This window comes from Colletotrichum jinshuiense, chromosome 5 (genome assembly GCF_051148585.1).
Source record: "Colletotrichum jinshuiense chromosome 5, complete sequence".
In the NCBI taxonomy this organism is placed as follows: domain Eukaryota; kingdom Fungi; phylum Ascomycota; class Sordariomycetes; order Glomerellales; family Glomerellaceae; genus Colletotrichum; species Colletotrichum jinshuiense.
In genome coordinates, this window is record NC_139312.1 from 1,887,251 (window position 1) to 1,904,949 (window position 17,699).

The 17,699-nt window shown below is 50.9% G+C and overlaps 4 protein-coding genes across 4 annotated transcripts; 2 read left to right on the top strand and 2 right to left on the bottom strand.

Moving 5' to 3' along the window:
- Positions 1-120: 120 nt before the first annotated feature.
- On the top strand, positions 121-1,737 carry EsH8_V_000486 (CFEM domain-containing protein; the record flags this gene model as incomplete). Its single annotated transcript, XM_083273002.1, has 4 exons — positions 121-243; positions 293-428; positions 489-1,161; positions 1,212-1,737. 4 exons carry the CDS (start codon positions 121-123, stop codon positions 1,735-1,737), a joined length of 1,458 nt encoding a protein of 485 aa, XP_083125717.1.
- A 918-nt stretch (positions 1,738-2,655) lies between these two features.
- Positions 2,656-4,388, top strand: EsH8_V_000487 (uncharacterized protein; the record flags this gene model as incomplete). Its single annotated transcript, XM_083273003.1, has 3 exons — positions 2,656-2,979; positions 3,044-3,862; positions 4,029-4,388. 3 exons carry the CDS (start codon positions 2,656-2,658, stop codon positions 4,386-4,388), a joined length of 1,503 nt encoding a protein of 500 aa, XP_083125718.1.
- An 811-nt stretch (positions 4,389-5,199) lies between these two features.
- On the bottom strand, positions 5,200-5,860 carry EsH8_V_000488 (ATPase-stabilizing factor family protein; the record flags this gene model as incomplete). Its single annotated transcript, XM_083273004.1, has 3 exons — positions 5,200-5,452; positions 5,586-5,742; positions 5,806-5,860. 3 exons carry the CDS (start codon positions 5,858-5,860, stop codon positions 5,200-5,202), a joined length of 465 nt encoding a protein of 154 aa, XP_083125719.1.
- Positions 5,861-12,424: 6,564 nt separating this feature from the next.
- Positions 12,425-13,231, bottom strand: EsH8_V_000489 (bZIP transcription factor; the record flags this gene model as incomplete). Its single annotated transcript, XM_083273005.1, has 3 exons — positions 12,425-12,745; positions 12,850-13,035; positions 13,091-13,231. 3 exons carry the CDS (start codon positions 13,229-13,231, stop codon positions 12,425-12,427), a joined length of 648 nt encoding a protein of 215 aa, XP_083125720.1.
- Positions 13,232-17,699: the final 4,468 nt, after the last annotated feature.

Consider the following 17,699-nt stretch of genomic DNA (forward strand, 5'->3'; position numbering starts at 1 on the left):
TGATGCCATTGTTTCTCTCTTAATGACCAGACATCTCGATATCTCGAGCTATACAATCCAAGGACCTGGAACCATTTTCCAAGGCTCGGCAGCCGATCCAGCCGGCTCAAATCGGAAACCATGAGGTCTTTATCATCTTTAACATTCGCAATAACGGCACTCGTGGCTATTGCAGTGCCTTTTACTACGGCCCAGAACAACCACAGCATCACAGATGCCGTAACTCAACTTCCTGAGTGCGCAGTAAGTGCTTTATTGCTTATCAAAGCCCACAGTACTAACAGCATTCTAGGTTACATGCATTTTGTCGGCAATTCAAGACTCGCCTTGTTTGTTAACGAATACGACTTGCGTCTGTACCGATTCCAAATTCGAGTCTACAACCCAGAGCTGTTTAATATCAGCTTGTTCCATAAGGGAAACCCTTCGTAAGTGCTCTCTTCTTATTATAACAACAATAATAATAAACCCCACTGACCGATAAATAGATTCAAAAGCTGTCTTCGATACAACATGCGATAAGCCTGTTCGAGATCGCAGTGCCGAATATTCCCGGTTATCATGGGGTTTGCTAGGATTGACCACCTTTGTTGTTGCAGCCCGGTTGATATTCAAGCTCTTCTCGAAAGCAGAATTCGGTTGGGACGACACGTTCACATTTCTCGCATATCTTGCTGTTCTTCCATCGTTCATCCTCAATATCGTTGGCCTCATCCCTGCTGGTATTGGCAAGGACATTTGGACTCTAACGCCGCAGCAAATTGAGAAGTTCGGCTTCTGGTTCTACATTTTGGAACCAATGTATTTCGTTCAGATGGGCCTCGTCAAGATGGCCATCCTATGTTTCTACATGCGTATTTTCGACCGCGCCGGTCTCGGAAAACGTCTCTGGGCCACAGTTGCCTTTAACGCCGTCAACACTGTCGTGTTTCTCATGGTCGGCATCTTCCAGTGCACCCCTATCCATCACTACTGGACGAGATGGGATGGCGAGCAGCCAGGAACTTGCATCAACATCAACGCTGTCCCTTGGGCGAATGCTACTATCAGCATCATCTTAGATCTCTGGATGCTCTATCTTCCCCTATCACGAATCCGGACCCTCAACCTTCATTGGTGGAAGAAACTAGCAGTTACTCTAATGTTTGTCGTTGGTACTTTGTAAGTTTCAGACTGATTCAAATCTGAGCGGAGCGATCTAACACCGATAGCGTTACCGTTATCAGTATCCTGCGGCTGCAGTCGCTGGTTCAATTTGCGAATTCCTTGAATCCTACATGGGATCAGCTCGACATCGCCCTCTGGACAACCTCTGAGGTGCCCACCGGCATCATCTGCTGTTGTCTGCCAGTCATTCGCCTTATCCTTATCAAAATCTTTCCCAAGATGTTTGGCATGCTCACCCGGCGCTACGATACACAGAAGTATGTGGTTCCTTCGACCGAACAGAACCGGAGCAGGAATCACAATAGTAAATCCGGTAGTCCTGCCGCTGAGTGCTCTACTACCGAGCTTCAAGCCGTTGTGCATAACGGCAAGGGGATCGTTTGCACCAAACAGTTCGCAATGGAGACTCATGACTCGTCAAGCCTGTACGGGCTGCAAGACCTCGAGGCTGGAAGCACGAAAAATAGCATCGCCCAAAGTCACCGGTCAACCTCGATTTCACACTCTTCTAGTGCTGTGTCAGATTACGACGGCACCCCGCGGAAGCAATCTGGGACCTCGGCCAAGTGATACACGGGAGAGCGGTTTGCAAACAAAATGTCAGTCAGTTGTACATATGTGTACGTGGTTTTGAAATTCGGGCAGTCCGCACATACGAGGGATGGAGTCCACAAGAATCAAAAGAAGTCTTGCTTGAAAAAGGAATTTGGTAGAAGCACTAGCAATGGCGTTTGGAGTCACCAAGGTGGGGTTCATTTTGGATACCATAGAGCACATGCATTGTTAAGATGCACAAAGCAGCTAAAATCATGTCGACATATCAGCCACATCCGGTTACCATTTCTTTTTTTTATATCCTCAAGAAGCATTAAAACAATCACATAACAATTGATGAATATGGGAATCTGACTAGTGCTAGCACTCAACTGCAACGCCGGCCAAGGATAACAGCATCACCAGGATAATGTAACTTCATTGTATCGATAGATCAATAAGATCATTTCGAGTCTCTATTGATTTTATTGAAGCTTAAATTTCAGGTTATTTTGCAGCAAGAGTCACGACGCCATGCCATCCATGCTTTTCTCAAGCGTTGTCTATTTTCTCCGCCCTAGCCTCGTCGATATATTCTTGCACTGTATGTTTTTCTCAAATTTCACAGCTGTAAATTACAAGATAATGTGACAGGGGCAACGATTTGGTTATATACATACTAGTAGCAGTGAAAAACAGCCTTTGCCAATTTTTAGGTTGGTAGGGGAGGAGCGAGGCAAGTACGAAATAGGATGTTTCTTCCTCCTGGTCAACACCCTCCTGCTCTTTCTTGCCTTGCTTCGGCGACACCAGCGTGGGCTCTCTTGACTTTTATTGTTCTCCACGAGCAATGCAAATTCCCTTCACAAATTACACTTTGGAGACCTCAACAACACTCTTACAGTATTTCTGCAGGCGAGTCCTTCTGTAATATCGCCGAGAACTTTCCAACTCATGATGTCGGCCTTGTCCATACAAGCCTTCTATGCCAAAGAGCTGTCTACGTCACCTAAACCTACCCCGACGGAGAAGAGACTTACAAAAGATGACGGTTTTACGAAAGCAGAAGCGGAGGTCGGGTACAATCCTCTAGGTCGACCATGGGATCCGTCGGAAGAATATCAGGAGGTTTATATTGCTCACATCCAGCCGGGACCCAGTCGCATTCGCTTCACTGGCCGTATTGTTAACTACGCTCCCGCATTTCTTGACTCCAAGAATATGTACAATCGTCCGGCCCACCAGTTGATTGTCACGGACAATACAGGCGCTATAGCGGTGCGTGCCGTCTCCTGTGCCAGACCTATCCTCAGATGTCGTATAGACTGACTCCGCAAAACAGGTTAAACTCGTTCCCATCGGTATATCAGCATCGCTATTGGTAATAGGACAGCTCGTCACCATCTGGGCTACTTGGGCAGGGACAGCGGCGAATTCAAGTCACGGCAGCATCCCCTTTGTAACCACGTACACACCAATCAACCCGGCGGACGTAGGTACCAAACAGTTCATCCAGTTTCTTCCCCACACTCCTCAGAATGAACGACGTTGCCGGATGCCCTTAGAGTATGACTACAACGGACAGAAACCAGAGCCGCTTCCTGGTCTGATGACACTGGCTCAGTATCTCAAGACGGGTCATGATACTCGAGGGGCCCGTATAGTAGTCTGCGTCAAAAGTATTGGCTCTCGAAGACGTATCATCATGCAGAACCGCACACGGGAGGCAGAGCTGGTTGAAGTCACTGTCTGGGACGACACCGCAACCTGTGTGCTGACTCTATGGGAAGATAAGACCAACTCTGCGAAGCTCTGGAATACCAACAAGACGATCCTTCTCCTGACGAGTCCAAAGTATGTCGCATCGCGGGACGGCACAATAGCACCGTCAAACGCTGGTATTAGTCTCGGTTACGATACCCTTGTTGATGTTGATCCAGACTTCCAAGAGGCAAACTGGCTTCGCCAATGGGTTAAAGACAGGGTCAAAACTGAGAGTGTGTACATTCCCTTTCCCAAAAATGTCTGGGATGTGGAGGAGGCCGTCAATGGTCCTGTCCGACCGCTCTTCACGCTCGCCGAGGTGGACGACTTCGCCCGCACAGACCCGGCAACCGACTTCACCGGCAAACTGAATCTCACCATACTTAGAATAGACCTGGTTGGTCTTTATCGCAGAAAGATGCTATGTTGTACCATGTGGTGAGATACTTCACTTCACGCTATATTCCCTCGCCGGAGAGTAGAACGGTTGCTAATACATTACCGTCATCTGGTGCAGCTGTGGAGTACCCTTATATGCGAATAACCCGTTCGCAACGTGCAAGAACTGCCTGAAGAAGCAGTCTCTTGTTCTCAACCCCCGATCCATGGGTATCCTTGCGGATGAGACCGGATGCATTGCCCAGGGGAAACTTCTCTGGAGCGACCTGGCCTGGTGCGGGCTCTACTTTCCTTCCGCCGAGTCGAACAACACCCCGACCCTGACCCCAGAGCTGGTGACAGCGGACGAGGCGGAGGCGCATAATCCTCCTTCTAGGCCCGCAGCTTCATGGGTAAAACTTACTGCCATGGATACTAATGGGCTCAGAACGCTGGAAGAGAAAATGATGTACGCTCGTTTTACTTTGACATTTGGCTGGTCCCCGTTTGTGGAACGGCTGTGCGTGCTTGGAGTGGAGTGGTAAAGGTTCGTTGTAATGACCTAAAAGCGGGGGTTGCAGCTTTGTTTCGTCAGGGCGGCGAAAATTGCTGTTTGGCGAGAGGGGTCAGGACGATGAGGAGGCAGCCCGCGTGTAAAGGGGGCATTTTACAATTGTTGCAATATGGTTTCGTCTCAGAATCGGATCTGCTCTCAGTATTAGGCTAAAATGTTGTAGGCTCCAGTCTATGCTGGGTTCAGGTGAGCATAGATGCTGGTCAAGAATGGTAGTTTTAGTTTTTCATGGAGGAGTTCAACTGGACAGGTTTTCCCATTGCTCTCGCGATACTACATGATAACGGAATCCCATATCAATCAGTAAAATAAAGAAAGCAGTCGACCAACTACAAAGAGGCTGCGGGTTGGATATGTAAGACAGAGTTCACAGATTAGTCGGAGATGGGAATGGATAGAAGGCATGGATCTATTCATAAGATCATTGGCCGCTTTGATTCGATAGTACAAGGGCAACACTTTTCGTCGCCAGGTCATAAAACTTCGTGATGCATGCTGTCCCTCCGCCGCCGAAGCAGTCAATCTTGAGCAAGAATCCCCATTTGATCCTCGCCCCATCCCTCGCGAAACAAAGCCACATCGCCGAATCCAGTGAGTTAATCCTTGGACAGACAATATCTGCCCGCTCATGCAAGAGTTTTTGTGTTGTGTGTTAATAACAAATTACGAGAACAGAACTTGGAAAAAAAGACGTTTTAAAAACATGACTGCCTTGCCGGAACAGCGGTTATGAGAGTGAGTGCACCCGAATTATAGACATCGTGGTGATTAGATGCCGCAAATTAGTGCTTGGTGACCTTGTCGTCACCGTAGGAGGAAGAGCGACCGCTCTCGGAGGACTCGGTCTTGGTTAGGTCCTCGCCGTCGTCCTCAGTTGGGCCGTGGACGGATTCCTCGAAGACGGGCTCTGGCTCATTGACGTCGAACTTGGTCTTGAAGGCCGCAATGTTATCGGCGAAGCCGCTGCTGTTGGTGCGGCGGCGGGCATTGGTGAACCGGAAGTCCTCGTCGATAACTTCCTCGCCAGCATTGCCCCTGTCAACAACCATAAAGTCAGCAATTGTACTGTAACTCTCCATGTGAGGTCATGCAATGACCGAAGACTGGCAGTAATATGACCACGCCAAGAGCGAGCACGTAAGTGATGTTACAGTAGGTTCAAACTTACCAGTTACTTCTGCCACCGCCATTCTTCTTCACCTTCTTGGGGTCGACGCCCTCATGACCGTGCTTTGCGAAGTAGCGAGGCAGGTGCTCCTGAGGAGAAGCGGTTCCGTCGGCAAGGCCGGCGTGGTCACGGTCGTTGAACTTGTGAGAGCGAGTCACTGCGACGGAGGAGGAATATTAGCCTTGAAAGCTCATATATATGAGAATTGACGATGTCGGACGCAAGTGAGTATGGTTTGATGATGAATACTGATGATCAAGAGGATCTGTAGCCATATTGGGGATGGAATCGATGTAAAGGAACGGATATGATGTGCTAGAGAGAGACGTCACGAGGGAAGAGGGGGTTACGATGCGGGGCAGGTGAGAGCCTCGGGGTAGCTGAGGGGAAGGGAAACGTACTCTTGGTGGGATCGGTGCTGGTGAGGTGGTTGTACGTGTGCAAGTGTAGTTGAATAGGTTCAAGTAGAGTGGAATGATATGCCTGTCAAACTGCCGTTGAAACTCGACAGAAGAGATCGCCGTTGATGAGTTTTGTCGATGGATTGAAGAGAGCTTGATGGTGATGATGTGAAGAGGGAGAGGGAGAGGATATGTAGACGAGGAGAGCTACGCAGGATGCTTTTAAAGGACAAAGGTTCGGGAGAGATGGCAGCCTATCACATCACGCGATCATCAGACAGCTTGCCCAATGGGGCGCATGGCAAGGGGGTATCTCGCAGGTCCGGAAAGGATGGGTTGGCTGGCTGGGCCCTGGGAAGCCGGATCGCGTGACTTGCTGCAGAGAGGCTGTTGCAAGGGGAATGGGGACGGGGGCCGGCCGGTGTGAACTGACCGGAGTGGAGATGGATGTGGACTGACGCCAGACCAAACCTTCCTTATGCCATCATTTTTTGGGTTGCTGCTACTGTGTATGCACTTATGCATTGCACTTGAGCTTCTCTTCGCTGTAGACCCCTCCCCCTCGTCGGTTGCTCTCCGAACCCGCACTGCTTTCTACTTTTAACATAATCCTCTCTGCATTCTTTCTGGTATAGACGCTCTAGTCAGGCAGACCAATTGGTCCGTTCATCGCCGTCTTTCTCTCTGCAGCTGTCGTTTTTGCCCATTCCTCAAGAGCTACTGTTTGCTCCTCCTCTATCACGGGAGCACGGTGACGCAAAGGGGTCCACTCGGATCCGGGGTCTCAGGTACCAGCGCGCAGCTGGGACGTGTGGTCAGATTGCGGGGTAGTGGATACCAGGGTACCAGCTGCCGCTAGCTCGCTACAAGCCCAAGCCGTCACCTCAAAACAGAATCACAAGTACCGGAGCAGTACGCGACTGGTACCCATGAACCCTTGCCCATCGAGCCATTTCTGGGCCGCAACTGATCGAAAACTGCCCATCTTCAGTGTCGTCTCATCCCGCCATCTTCCCTCTTTCGTTGTCGTTGCTGCTTTGACCTCGACATTTCGCTCTTACCTTGTCGTCAATACGGCAATTAGGAAAAGATTCCATCGGAATGCCGCTTTTACCCTGTCGCCATGTCGCAGACCCGTTTGTTACCACCCAGCGCTGGTTCGTTTCCGACGTCGGAGGACCAACCCCGGTGGCTGAGGCTCCTTTATGCTTCTGAGAATGGTGCCTTGCAATGACTCCATCGCGGCAACCTGCAGCAGGTGGCACATGATCACGCTCATGCTCGGTGGCTGCCGCCGCTCGTCCACTTTCCCATGTCCCACGTCTCCTTTCCCTCATTCCTTACCTAAGACACATCGTTGCCACACAAAGCTCGTGACAACATCTCACGCTTCCACTGGATAGAGAATGGGCTTCCAACGGGTCCCCCCATCGTCAGCTGCCACAGCCTCATTTCTGGACCCTCGAATTCGTTCCCAACGAGTTTGGAATGCCGGTGCATCTCGGGGGAAGTGCCCTTATGACTAGGCTTTCGCGTTTCAATCTCGGCCCCCGAGACCCCTGACCAGCCAAGCTCATCAATTGACCAATGGACTCCACTCGGAGTATTCGGAGAGCTTCCTTGAAGCAACTTCGCGCGTCCCCTCCGAACTCGCAACCCATCAAACATGACGATTGCTTCCGGCTCAGTGATGCTTCCCGTTCACCGGCCTCTTCGGCAACAATTGCACCTGTCGCCACCCACGCCCTTGCTTCTTCAACGCAGTGCAGACGGCGGAGCGCACTATAACGAACGGGGGGGGGTCGGCTTTCTCTCCCCACTGTTGACAGCTTGTTCTCGTTGACCCCTGACTCGCACGAATTGGTTCCCCGCCGTCTGTGCACCCTTCTGATCTACTTTGCAGGCGCTGGCTTGACGGCGTTTGACGTGTTCCCATTTACCTGCCGCATTCTCCTCCAGGCGGTCATCCCATTCGTCAGTTCACAACCGGCCGATGGGTCCCGATCAGCACCAGCGACCTCCGGCTCCGTTCAAAAGTCTAGTGTCGGACTTGTTTACTCTGTCTGGTCAGCTATGGTAACGTATCTGAGGCCTTCTCTGGGCCAGTTTCTATTAGCAGTTGCGTGCTTCAGGTCACATACATGATTGCGATTGCGGAATGGCGGTTTCCAAAGCTTTAGGAGTCATGAAAGCACGCACGCAAGCTAGCAGGCGGGTCTTCGGGGCTTCGTCACGATGAACTGCCTCAATTCTTGCGGGTCACGATATTAATGGAGCACGTTGCAAGCGGCCAGCGGGTCCTTGGCTTCCCCACGGGTCCCGTGACCTTCATGCTAGTCAACTCGCCTCTCCCTTTCTCGTAATATCGAATAGTTTTGATCTGTCAGTGTTGAGTGGTCAAGTGAGTCAAGCTCCGCATCACGAAATCAACCCACAGAGACTAATATATTCTCTGGAAATCGACAAGATTGTTCAACGTAGCTATGTTGAAACGAGATTGAGTCATCGAAAGTTGCTAAGATCCTCACACATTAAGGAACGAGCTGACTCAAGACCTTGAAAGCGAACGGTGGGAGCTGATGCCTGGCTCGCGCAATCTCAGCTACTTGCTCGTCAGGACCGTCAGTGACGTCTAGCAATGTGTCAAACATTCACTACACACTGCTGTTGGTCAGTTTCTAGACGATTCGCCAACCTTCGCTATCAGAAGCATCGAGTGCGACATTCGTTGAGGTGTGGTTAGTCATTGACTGAAAGCCAATGCTCTTTTGCACGCGCCTACAATTCCCTAAGAACGCATTTCTCCAGCCCATTGCTCGAGGATACTTGGCCTTAAGCTTCGTGTTTGTCTTGCCATTCACTTCCCCTGTGGGCGCTGCCCCGCAGTCATAGGCTACGCAAGGGTTGGTCGACTTCAGATGTCCAGATACTTGGACATTTCACGTAGCTGGGAAATCGATCCAAGGCGTTTCTTCCGAAAATTTTCTTTCGAGGGGCTCACTTTTGCAGGCTTTCAATTTATGCTCGCGCTATTCCTGGTAATGTGCATGTAACATATGGACCCTGGCGGTGTTGCCTGTCTGTGTAGCCTGCAAATTGAGGGAGCCAACTCTTGGGAAGACGAGCCTCGGGTGTACAATGAATGAAAGCCCGTGACCCCTGTATGCGACATGTTGACCGTTCCCCTTGTTTCAAAGAATACGGGAGGAAGTAATAGGCTGGCCATTCGAAAACTTACTGAATTCCCTTGACGATATGTTTCCACATCTCTAGTCTAAGTGGAGGTGCTCTGGTCCAAGTTTCGTAATTGTTCTTGTGATAACGAATCTACAAGCAAAAGGATACCTGTATACTCAACGAATGATGCTTGCTCGTACGACCAAACATAGCGCATGTGTTTTTCAAGATGATAGAAACAACTTAGCTGGAAGTCCAAAGACCGCTTGAACTAATGACATCCACCCCAGGGCTCCCAAACGGGAAAATAACTATAAAAACTCAATGATCATCATCTCAACCAGTCGATCTTATCGACATCGTGCCAGGCACCCTAGACTCTTCTCCAAAGATTCTTTGCTCATCGGCTCCACCCATGATCAATGCTTATCTTTAGAATAAATATTTTACAAGAAACTAAAGCGCGGAGCTCCAGATCTTGAGTTATCACCTCTTCAGGTCAAATGACCACTAGATCTAGTCTAGGCCGCCGATATGGATAGTATTTGCACAAGAGAACAGAACCGAGTCGAAAGAATATATCGATCGCAGCCTATGTGAGCTCGCTCTTGCGAGAATGACTGTAAAATTGTCATCAAGCAAGCCTGCAATCAAATATCAAAATGCGAGGATATCTCTCTGCTTAGAACCAATTCTTGATGAGGCTATCCCTCAAGTGAGTAGAAGCTAAACCCCTGTCCCTTTTGAAAGAAGATGAGGCAGAAGAATCCATGAAACTGCTGCATCAAACAAAATACATCCTGGCTTATCCTGGCTTAACGAGGGTATTCTTTGTTGCTTTTCTGTCCATTCAGTTAACCACCAGCCCCGGATTAAGATATCTGCAGCGTGGGCTTCCGAATATGTTTTTTGGGGGGTATCGGTACGGTCGAATTCAAAGTGAGAGTGGTACTCCATGATCTTCTACTATGAGATCTCAGAATATAAGCCATTGGGGAACAATAGGAGGAACCTACTTGATGGTCATGGGATTGTAGCCATGACCGAAAGCAGAGGAATTGCTCGAGTATGTATATACCGATGCGGAAGGAAGGAACGGTTCAATTTAGTCTTTGGATTCTCTTTCCCTGTTTCTGGTAGTGCCCGTCAGAGAGCACAAAGGATATCACCAGGAGTCCTTTCCATCACACTTTCGGGTAAGCGGCCCGGTAGCCGTATTCGCACGCAAGTAGTATGTGCAGGTTTCTTGGTGCCATTGGGCATCTTCAGAAACTGCGCTCAAGCATCATCATCATCATCTTGCGCTTGAAATAGATGAGGCTCACCGGGATACCTTCTTCGAGCCTAGTATTGGAGAAGATTGCAACTACACCGGAGATATCTCGCTCCAGCCAGGCAGCGTCAGCACGGCACCCGTCATATCACCAACAGAACCGCCGAGATACCGAGGAACTCCAAAATGTGGCAAGGGACGGACGACTGAGAAGCAACGTAACATGCCGAGCCCCGAGGTACTCCCACGTTCTAAGAGCATAACCAAGACTCTTCAAATGTCTCAGGCGGGAAGCGGTCCAAGTGCATTATCGATATGAGTGCATGAGTGCCATTTACAAAATGTGATCTGCAATAAAAATGCTTTTTGGGCAAGACAAAGCAATCAAATAACCATAGAAAGTCTAGACTGGCGTCCATCTCACTCTTGACAGCCGTCCCTTAGCTGCTGACGGATCACAAGTCCCATGCCTCTTCAGCAGGGAGAACCCAACAAACCCCCGCCTCCCATCCTTGCCATCAAGCACATTTACTTTGATCGCCATGTCCAGCTGAAATTCCAAGGCTGTAAGGTATCCCCTTGCATTGTACTTGAAGGCGTCAACGTCAGCACACACACACAACGCCAGAAAACACATCCTTCGGATCATCTCACACAAGTGCCACCCACGAGTTCGTGGCCAAGGAACCGCGTCCGCCCCCGCATCCACAGCCACAGGTTTCACCGAGAGGGAAGAGATTAACGCCAATCGCCCGTCATTCTAATTACAGAACCTTCCACCCGGCATCCTCAGGCGCACGCACACAAGGGAGGCTTGGGGCTCCGGGAGCCTCGTGATATCTAAACGCAGATCAAAGAGGCGGCCCAAAGGAAACCTTCGTCTCAAGGCCAGGTGTGCAAGACATCCCCCGGAACCAGCTCCGTGACCCAGTAATCATTTTTCTTTTTCCCCTTCTCCTTTGCGTATGGACCCCAAAACGGCGCTAAAATTTTCGTCGTCCGTAGACAGGGTGCTGACGTGAGGGGAGCTGAGTAACCTCCACCAAAATATTGCCCAAAGGGTGAACAGGGCTGATGACAGCAGGGCAGGACTGCCGGGGTAGCAAATCTGAATTGCCAAGCCTTTTAGAACAGGTGAGACGGATCTATCCCGACAACCCCCAAAAGCCTGGGAAACCTACACAGACTGGGATGTTCCCGTGAACTTGGCGAGCACACCCTTCGATTGAGGAAGAGGAAATACATTCTTCTTCCATCCATCCAGCCCGTTAAACTATCCGTTCCGTTTCGGGCGCATCCCACACTTTTCATCGTGGCATGGTGATATTTATATCTCATCTGGCAGAGACAAGGTTTATTAGCCTAAGGCAAAGGCCGAACCCACAACCCCTCAAGCATCCAGACCCCGAAAGAGCGTGTGGTTCTTGCAGGGTCTCCTCATCAGTCCCACAGTTTATGACCCTTTAGGAAAATGCAGTTTTCGGAAATGGGATTCTCATATGTTATTCTTCTTGTCTCTACTCCGTGCTATCCGCTTGAGTTTTCGGTCCCCATGAGCCCAAAGAGTGTGCAAACAAACTGCCTCCCGGTCCGCATCGTGGCATTCGATGGCGGCAACTTTGTCGGCGAGTTGGCCTCCCATACAACAGGTTAAAACCAAAAAAACCAAAAAAACGTGAAAAAAACAAACCCGCACACCCCTGTCCATAAACGCCCAATAGAGACCAGAGAGGTCCATAGCTTGCCAGCCCATATTTCGCCATCTAAGAATAGAGCCAAGAAGCACGCCAGAACTCAATAAGAGTAAAGCAGAAAAAATCAGGTACATCACCCCACCCGTAGAGCCAGCCAATCGATCGTTTTCCATTCGTTTGTTTGCGTGACCTTCATATCCTTGGTTGCCCAGCTAATCCCCCAAAGTTTCGACAGAGAGAAGAAATACGCGGTTTTTTCGTTTTTCTGGCCGCATCGTCTCCCCTCGTGGCAGTTTAGAGGTTGTAATTTTGCATGTCCTGATACATGAACATATTGTCTGGGAAATCCATTGTGCCGGGATGTGTCGGCATTCCCATGTGGGCAGCAGTCGTATCGTAAGCCATTGGCGGGCCGGGAGGGTGTCGGGGCATCTGTTGTGCCCTCGCTTGAGCTCCTCGAAGCTTAAGATACTCGGCGTGAAGAGCGGAGTAGGCTTGACTGAGGGAGTCGTTCTTCTGCTTCTGCTCATCGAGCAGAACCTCAAGGTCCTTTATGCGCTGGTCCTTGCGCTCGCGGTATGCCCGTTGTGAAGCTCGGTTTTGTGCCCGACGACGCTGATAAGGAACAGAGCGTGTTAGTCAAGTAAGGCAAGCGCTAGGTTCCACGTGCATGTGAAGAGTAGCCGGCGGGGTCTGCAAAGGAAACACGTAAAGCTTACAGAAAGAACCGACGGAGGTGCGTTTTTATAGCGGTTTTCACGCTTTCGCTTGGCTGGGGCTTTGCCAGTGGCAGTCTTTTCGTCCGTGGGAGGCTGCGGCGACGCTGTATCGCGCGTGGAGCTCATGGGGCTAGGATAAATGCTTTGTTCTGCGCCATTGAAGTCGGACACGAAGGTCATGTCAAACTGGGTAGAAAATTAGTCAATTGAGTCTCCCGTCATGCAGCAAGAGCCAACTCACGCTTGACATGATAGGACTTGTCGACTCAGAAGAGCTGGCAGTGTCCTGGTAGTGTTCGGGCTCGTCGTATACGTACGGTGCCTCCATTTCCAAGAAAGCATCCATGTCGTCCATCATATTAAGCGGTAGTGAATGATCCATGGTGATTGAATGTCGGAAGGGCCGCGAACAGGTTGGCCGGATGAGGCAATGGAAGGGCTGGTTAGATATCGTCCTGGGATCCGACAAGTTCCAACTCTGGGCGAGGATCGGGGTGATATATATGAAAGTGACTGGGTAATGCTGCTTTTAGATGTGCGTCTGAAATGTGATGTGTAAGGCAGGCCAAGCTATGCCATGGTGAATTGCAACTGGGCTGAGACGAATTATATAAGGCACAGCGCATGCGAAAGACGCACCACACGAAGACAGGCCGGACAGGGTATCGGCACATAAGATAGGGAAACTCGCAGGGCAGGGAGGGACCGTTTGCACATGTGCAGAAGCTGGGTTCTCTGGTTCGTAGGTACGTAGGTAAGCAACTTTGTGGCAGACATTTCGGGGGCGCGACATACATACCGGCAACGCAACAGTGCAGTGGGCCAACGGTCGATTGGACCCCAGATAGCGCACTTCTGCCCCCCCCCCCTTGTTCCTGGTCCCTGGTGGTGTTCAAGGTTGCGTGATGGGAGCAATAGCAAAAGAAGAATCGTCGCCGCCGCCATTTTGGGCCTGGTCGAGAACTTGTACAGTAGTAGCACGGAGGGGGGTGGTGCGACAGGGATTGAAGCGAGAGCACCAGTGTCTCTTCTGCATGCTGCGCCAAGCCCCCGCCTTGACGGCTCTGGTGTTACTAGGGGCCCAGCTAGACGGAGCCAAATTCGACGGGCGAGACGGAGGACGGTGTGCAAAGACGGAAATGAGGGGTTGAGTAAGCCGACGCGGCGCCGTTAAGCTTTGGAGTTGCTGCCGGTGCATGATGCTGAGCCCTTTCGCCCACGTTGCCTTCTATGCTAGATGGGAGAACTATACGTAGCCAGCAATCACTTACTCACTTTTTGTATAAAAAAATAAAAAATAAAACAGCTAGGATGTATTGGTTCTAGCCAGTCAGTGTTTTAGACAGTAGGTTTCGAAAACACTGCCGCAGCAAAACCCGGCCATTCCTTTTGTTGGGGGTTTACACCATCACTGCCCCGTAAAATATTTCCAAAAAAATAAAATTTACATGAAAATTTCGATCAATTCGGAAGGCAAAGGGTCGCTGGCTCCAAACTGTACTCGCCTTGCATCCTCGGTGCCAAGCAAGCCTGCCCGTCACGAATTGCATCAACGGCGTCGTTGTCATGATTGGTCCATGTCTCGCAGATACGTGTGGATATACCAATATGCAGAGATAACTGTCAACTTTCGGATGCAAAAAAGGACAGACCATGACTGTCGCCAATATCCAAAACACGCCTCTGATTTCTAGAAGTCTGTCCAGGGTTGGGGAGGGGTGTGGTAAAAGGAGGGGGTGGCGCCGCTGCGTGCAGCAGTCGCAATCCCGCCTTTTTGGAATGGTTTCCCAACAGTGAAGCTTTATTCTTGATGGACTTCTGGCGGAGGAAGGGCGGGGCCCAAAATGGACCTGGGCTGCGGGGGAAGCATGGCAAGGGCGTATGCATAGCAACATTGGATGCATGCCTGTCCTTTCTCGCCTTTTCTCGGGTGATTCGAATATGAGATGCCCATAGCCTCAAATATCCTTATTGGACCATCATCCTGCTCTCAGGATAGGACGGCAACCCTAGATTGGACGGAGACGTCCTTCGCAGATGGAAAGCCATTGACGGTGGTCATCAGGCTTGACCCTGCGCCGACGGTCCTCACCACCAACCTACAGTCAGTCAAGACGGGCCCAGGCTCGGGACTCCGGGAAGACATCGGTTTCCTCTATGAAGCCAGATTGAAGTAGTATGACGACAGTGATTACTACGGTGCGGCGTCCTCGCTTGGCTCCAGGAATTTCCACGATTCTGGATAAGGATTCCCAATGCTGCTCAAGCGAAATGGCCTTCTGCGCCTGCAGGCTTGTTTCGTATGCACTGTGTTACGAACCACACCCACGATGGAGGGGACGCAGGGCAACGGCGCAATCACCGCACATTGAGAAAATGACAGGGGAGCGTTGCCTTGCCAGGCTGGCCTGGCCCCATAGCCCAAAGCTAAGGTACTCCGCAATGCCAACAATAGAAGCCACCACAAGTTCTTGGAGTAATTAGGTAGGTGCCTTACGTCAGGGCTGCCACGATGGACTCTGATAGCCGTCGGAGGTTTTCCGAATAGACTTTGGCTCGGTCATAGGCCGGACTTGCGGTAGGCTAGCCAGGCTACAGAGACGCAAGTAGGATCCTGCGAGCGAGTTTCAACTCAATTTTGGCCAGTTGAGTACCTCGATCTGCTCTGGTAGATGGTAGAGTTCTGGTGCCAGTATTGCGATGCCGAACATGCCTGTGCTTCGATCTAGGGCCATACAGCTCACCGGGACTCGTGAGGAGGTGGTGTGAAATGAGCAAGAGAGAAAACATGGGATTGAGCTATTCCCCAACTTCCCCCAATTTTTGTAGCCAGTGCCATCTAAATCTGGGGATGATTAACATGGACGCGCAGGCGAAGCAGGCCTAGGCCGTGGGGTCTGGTTCTGCAGCGTTGGCACAAATGGATGGACATATGGGGTCACTTTGCCTTCACATCCGTGCGTGTATGATTCGTAAAGGCAAGAGATTAGATTCGGTATTCCTTCCGCTTGCAGTAGGACGTACGGAACTCCATCTGATAAGGGGGGGAGTCGCCCGCCCCATTCTGTGCGATTAGGTCCTTGCCAATAGGCCGACAGATCAAGGAATGCTCTCCGTCAAAAGCAGTAGGTTGTCTCTGTTGAAGCCATGACCCTATACTCTTGACTTTTGGGCCGTACTTGGTCTTTCGTCGGCATATAGACGCAATTGATGCGGTTATGTGATCTGGAACAACGGGGGTTTTTCCTTTTTTTTCTTTCTTTTGGGTTGGCAATTCCGTTGGCTGTTGCTGTAGGCAAGGCAGTCGAAGGTTGACGGCAAGGATTGCCGTGCGGGAAGGAGCCCACGTACCCGTAGATGTGGTGTTGCTCCTTCTCGGTAAGTAGTGGAATTCCGCTGCACTAGTGGGCTAGTCACCGGGTTGCAACGTTTGACCGGACACTAAGGTCAGTGTTTCCTCCAATCGGGAACCGTCCACAACAGCGCCGTTTCACCACACGCCGTTTTGTCTAGCTCCTCTTACCTTCTGACTTCACATGCGGGCAAGGTGAAGCTCGTTGGTGGTGACGGTGACGGTGGTGGTGGTGGTGGCGGCGGCGGCGGCGGCGATGGTGCAGAAGGCGCTGAGGTGACATAAAGATGACTGCCATCGAGGGCACCATCATTGTGTCGACATGGTCTAATCCGCTGTTTATCTTACGCGAAACGAAGGTGTCGTGCTGCTGATCGTATTGCGACCGACATTGGATAACCTTGAGCTGAGGTGGTTAATTAAGCAGTCCTATCCGACCCGGATCCGAATCCTGCACCGCAGCCCGTGCTCCGGAGGCGGAATTCCACGCCGGAGCCCCCGAAAACGGCCAGTCATCATCTCTCAGTGCCCAACCGGAAATAGCAGGGCATAATGGTGGCATCCATTCCGGCCGGGCAAGTATCCAACATCTGCCAATTGCTGTATGGACTGCTGGGTGAGTCCCACCGTGGCCAGTCGCTGTTTCTTCTGCTAGGCGGCCATAGTCGTGCTTGTGCTTGTGCTTGTGCTTGTGCTTGTTCAAAGTCGGACTCCTCTTCTGCTCCTGCCCTCAATGGAATTCGCTAGGGTCCCAACTCCCAGCCTGTCTTATTCTTGGAATTTTCGAACCTCAGCTCTTTGCGGGTTTTACGACCGTGCCAATCAGAAGCGCGGCTTGTTTTTGTCATGCTGCAGCACCTAGCGCTGCCAGTGTACCCATATCCCATGGGACCACAGCTACAGGGGATTTGATTTACCTTAGACACTGCAGCCCCCATAGTACGAAGAAGGCTGGGGTGAAATCTCGCCCCCATCTACCCATCTGCCCATATGGGTCATGTTTATCGGTGAATCGCAGTCCTGCCATCTTACTGGTCGGTTCGGTCTCACTCGACACATGCGTATCCCTTCATTCGGACGCTGAGCCCTGGTCCGGATAGCTGGGTCACTTTCGGAGCACTTGTAGCTGGAGTTCGGCCGAGATAATTCTATTTTAAAGCTAATCGGTCCACCTTACTTCTAGACTAGGTAATATTAAGCTTGGTGATGTAGACCAAGAGAGACCATGTACTCGGCTTTCGAGACATGCCACGCCATATCAGCTCCCATGCCGCTGTCAAGGCCAAAATTTCGACAGCCGGGATGCTAACGTCTTCGGCACGTTGTTCTCCCGTTCTGCTGGTGATTGAGGCGTTTACAGCGTCCCCGCGCCCATCGAGATTCCGCCGACAATGTGGATGAACCAATAGCCAAAATGGGCCTAGATGCCACTAGCCAGGTGGAACTCCGTTTGAAACGTTGGGGCAGATCTGCCATTGCTCCCGAGGTTGCTGCAGCA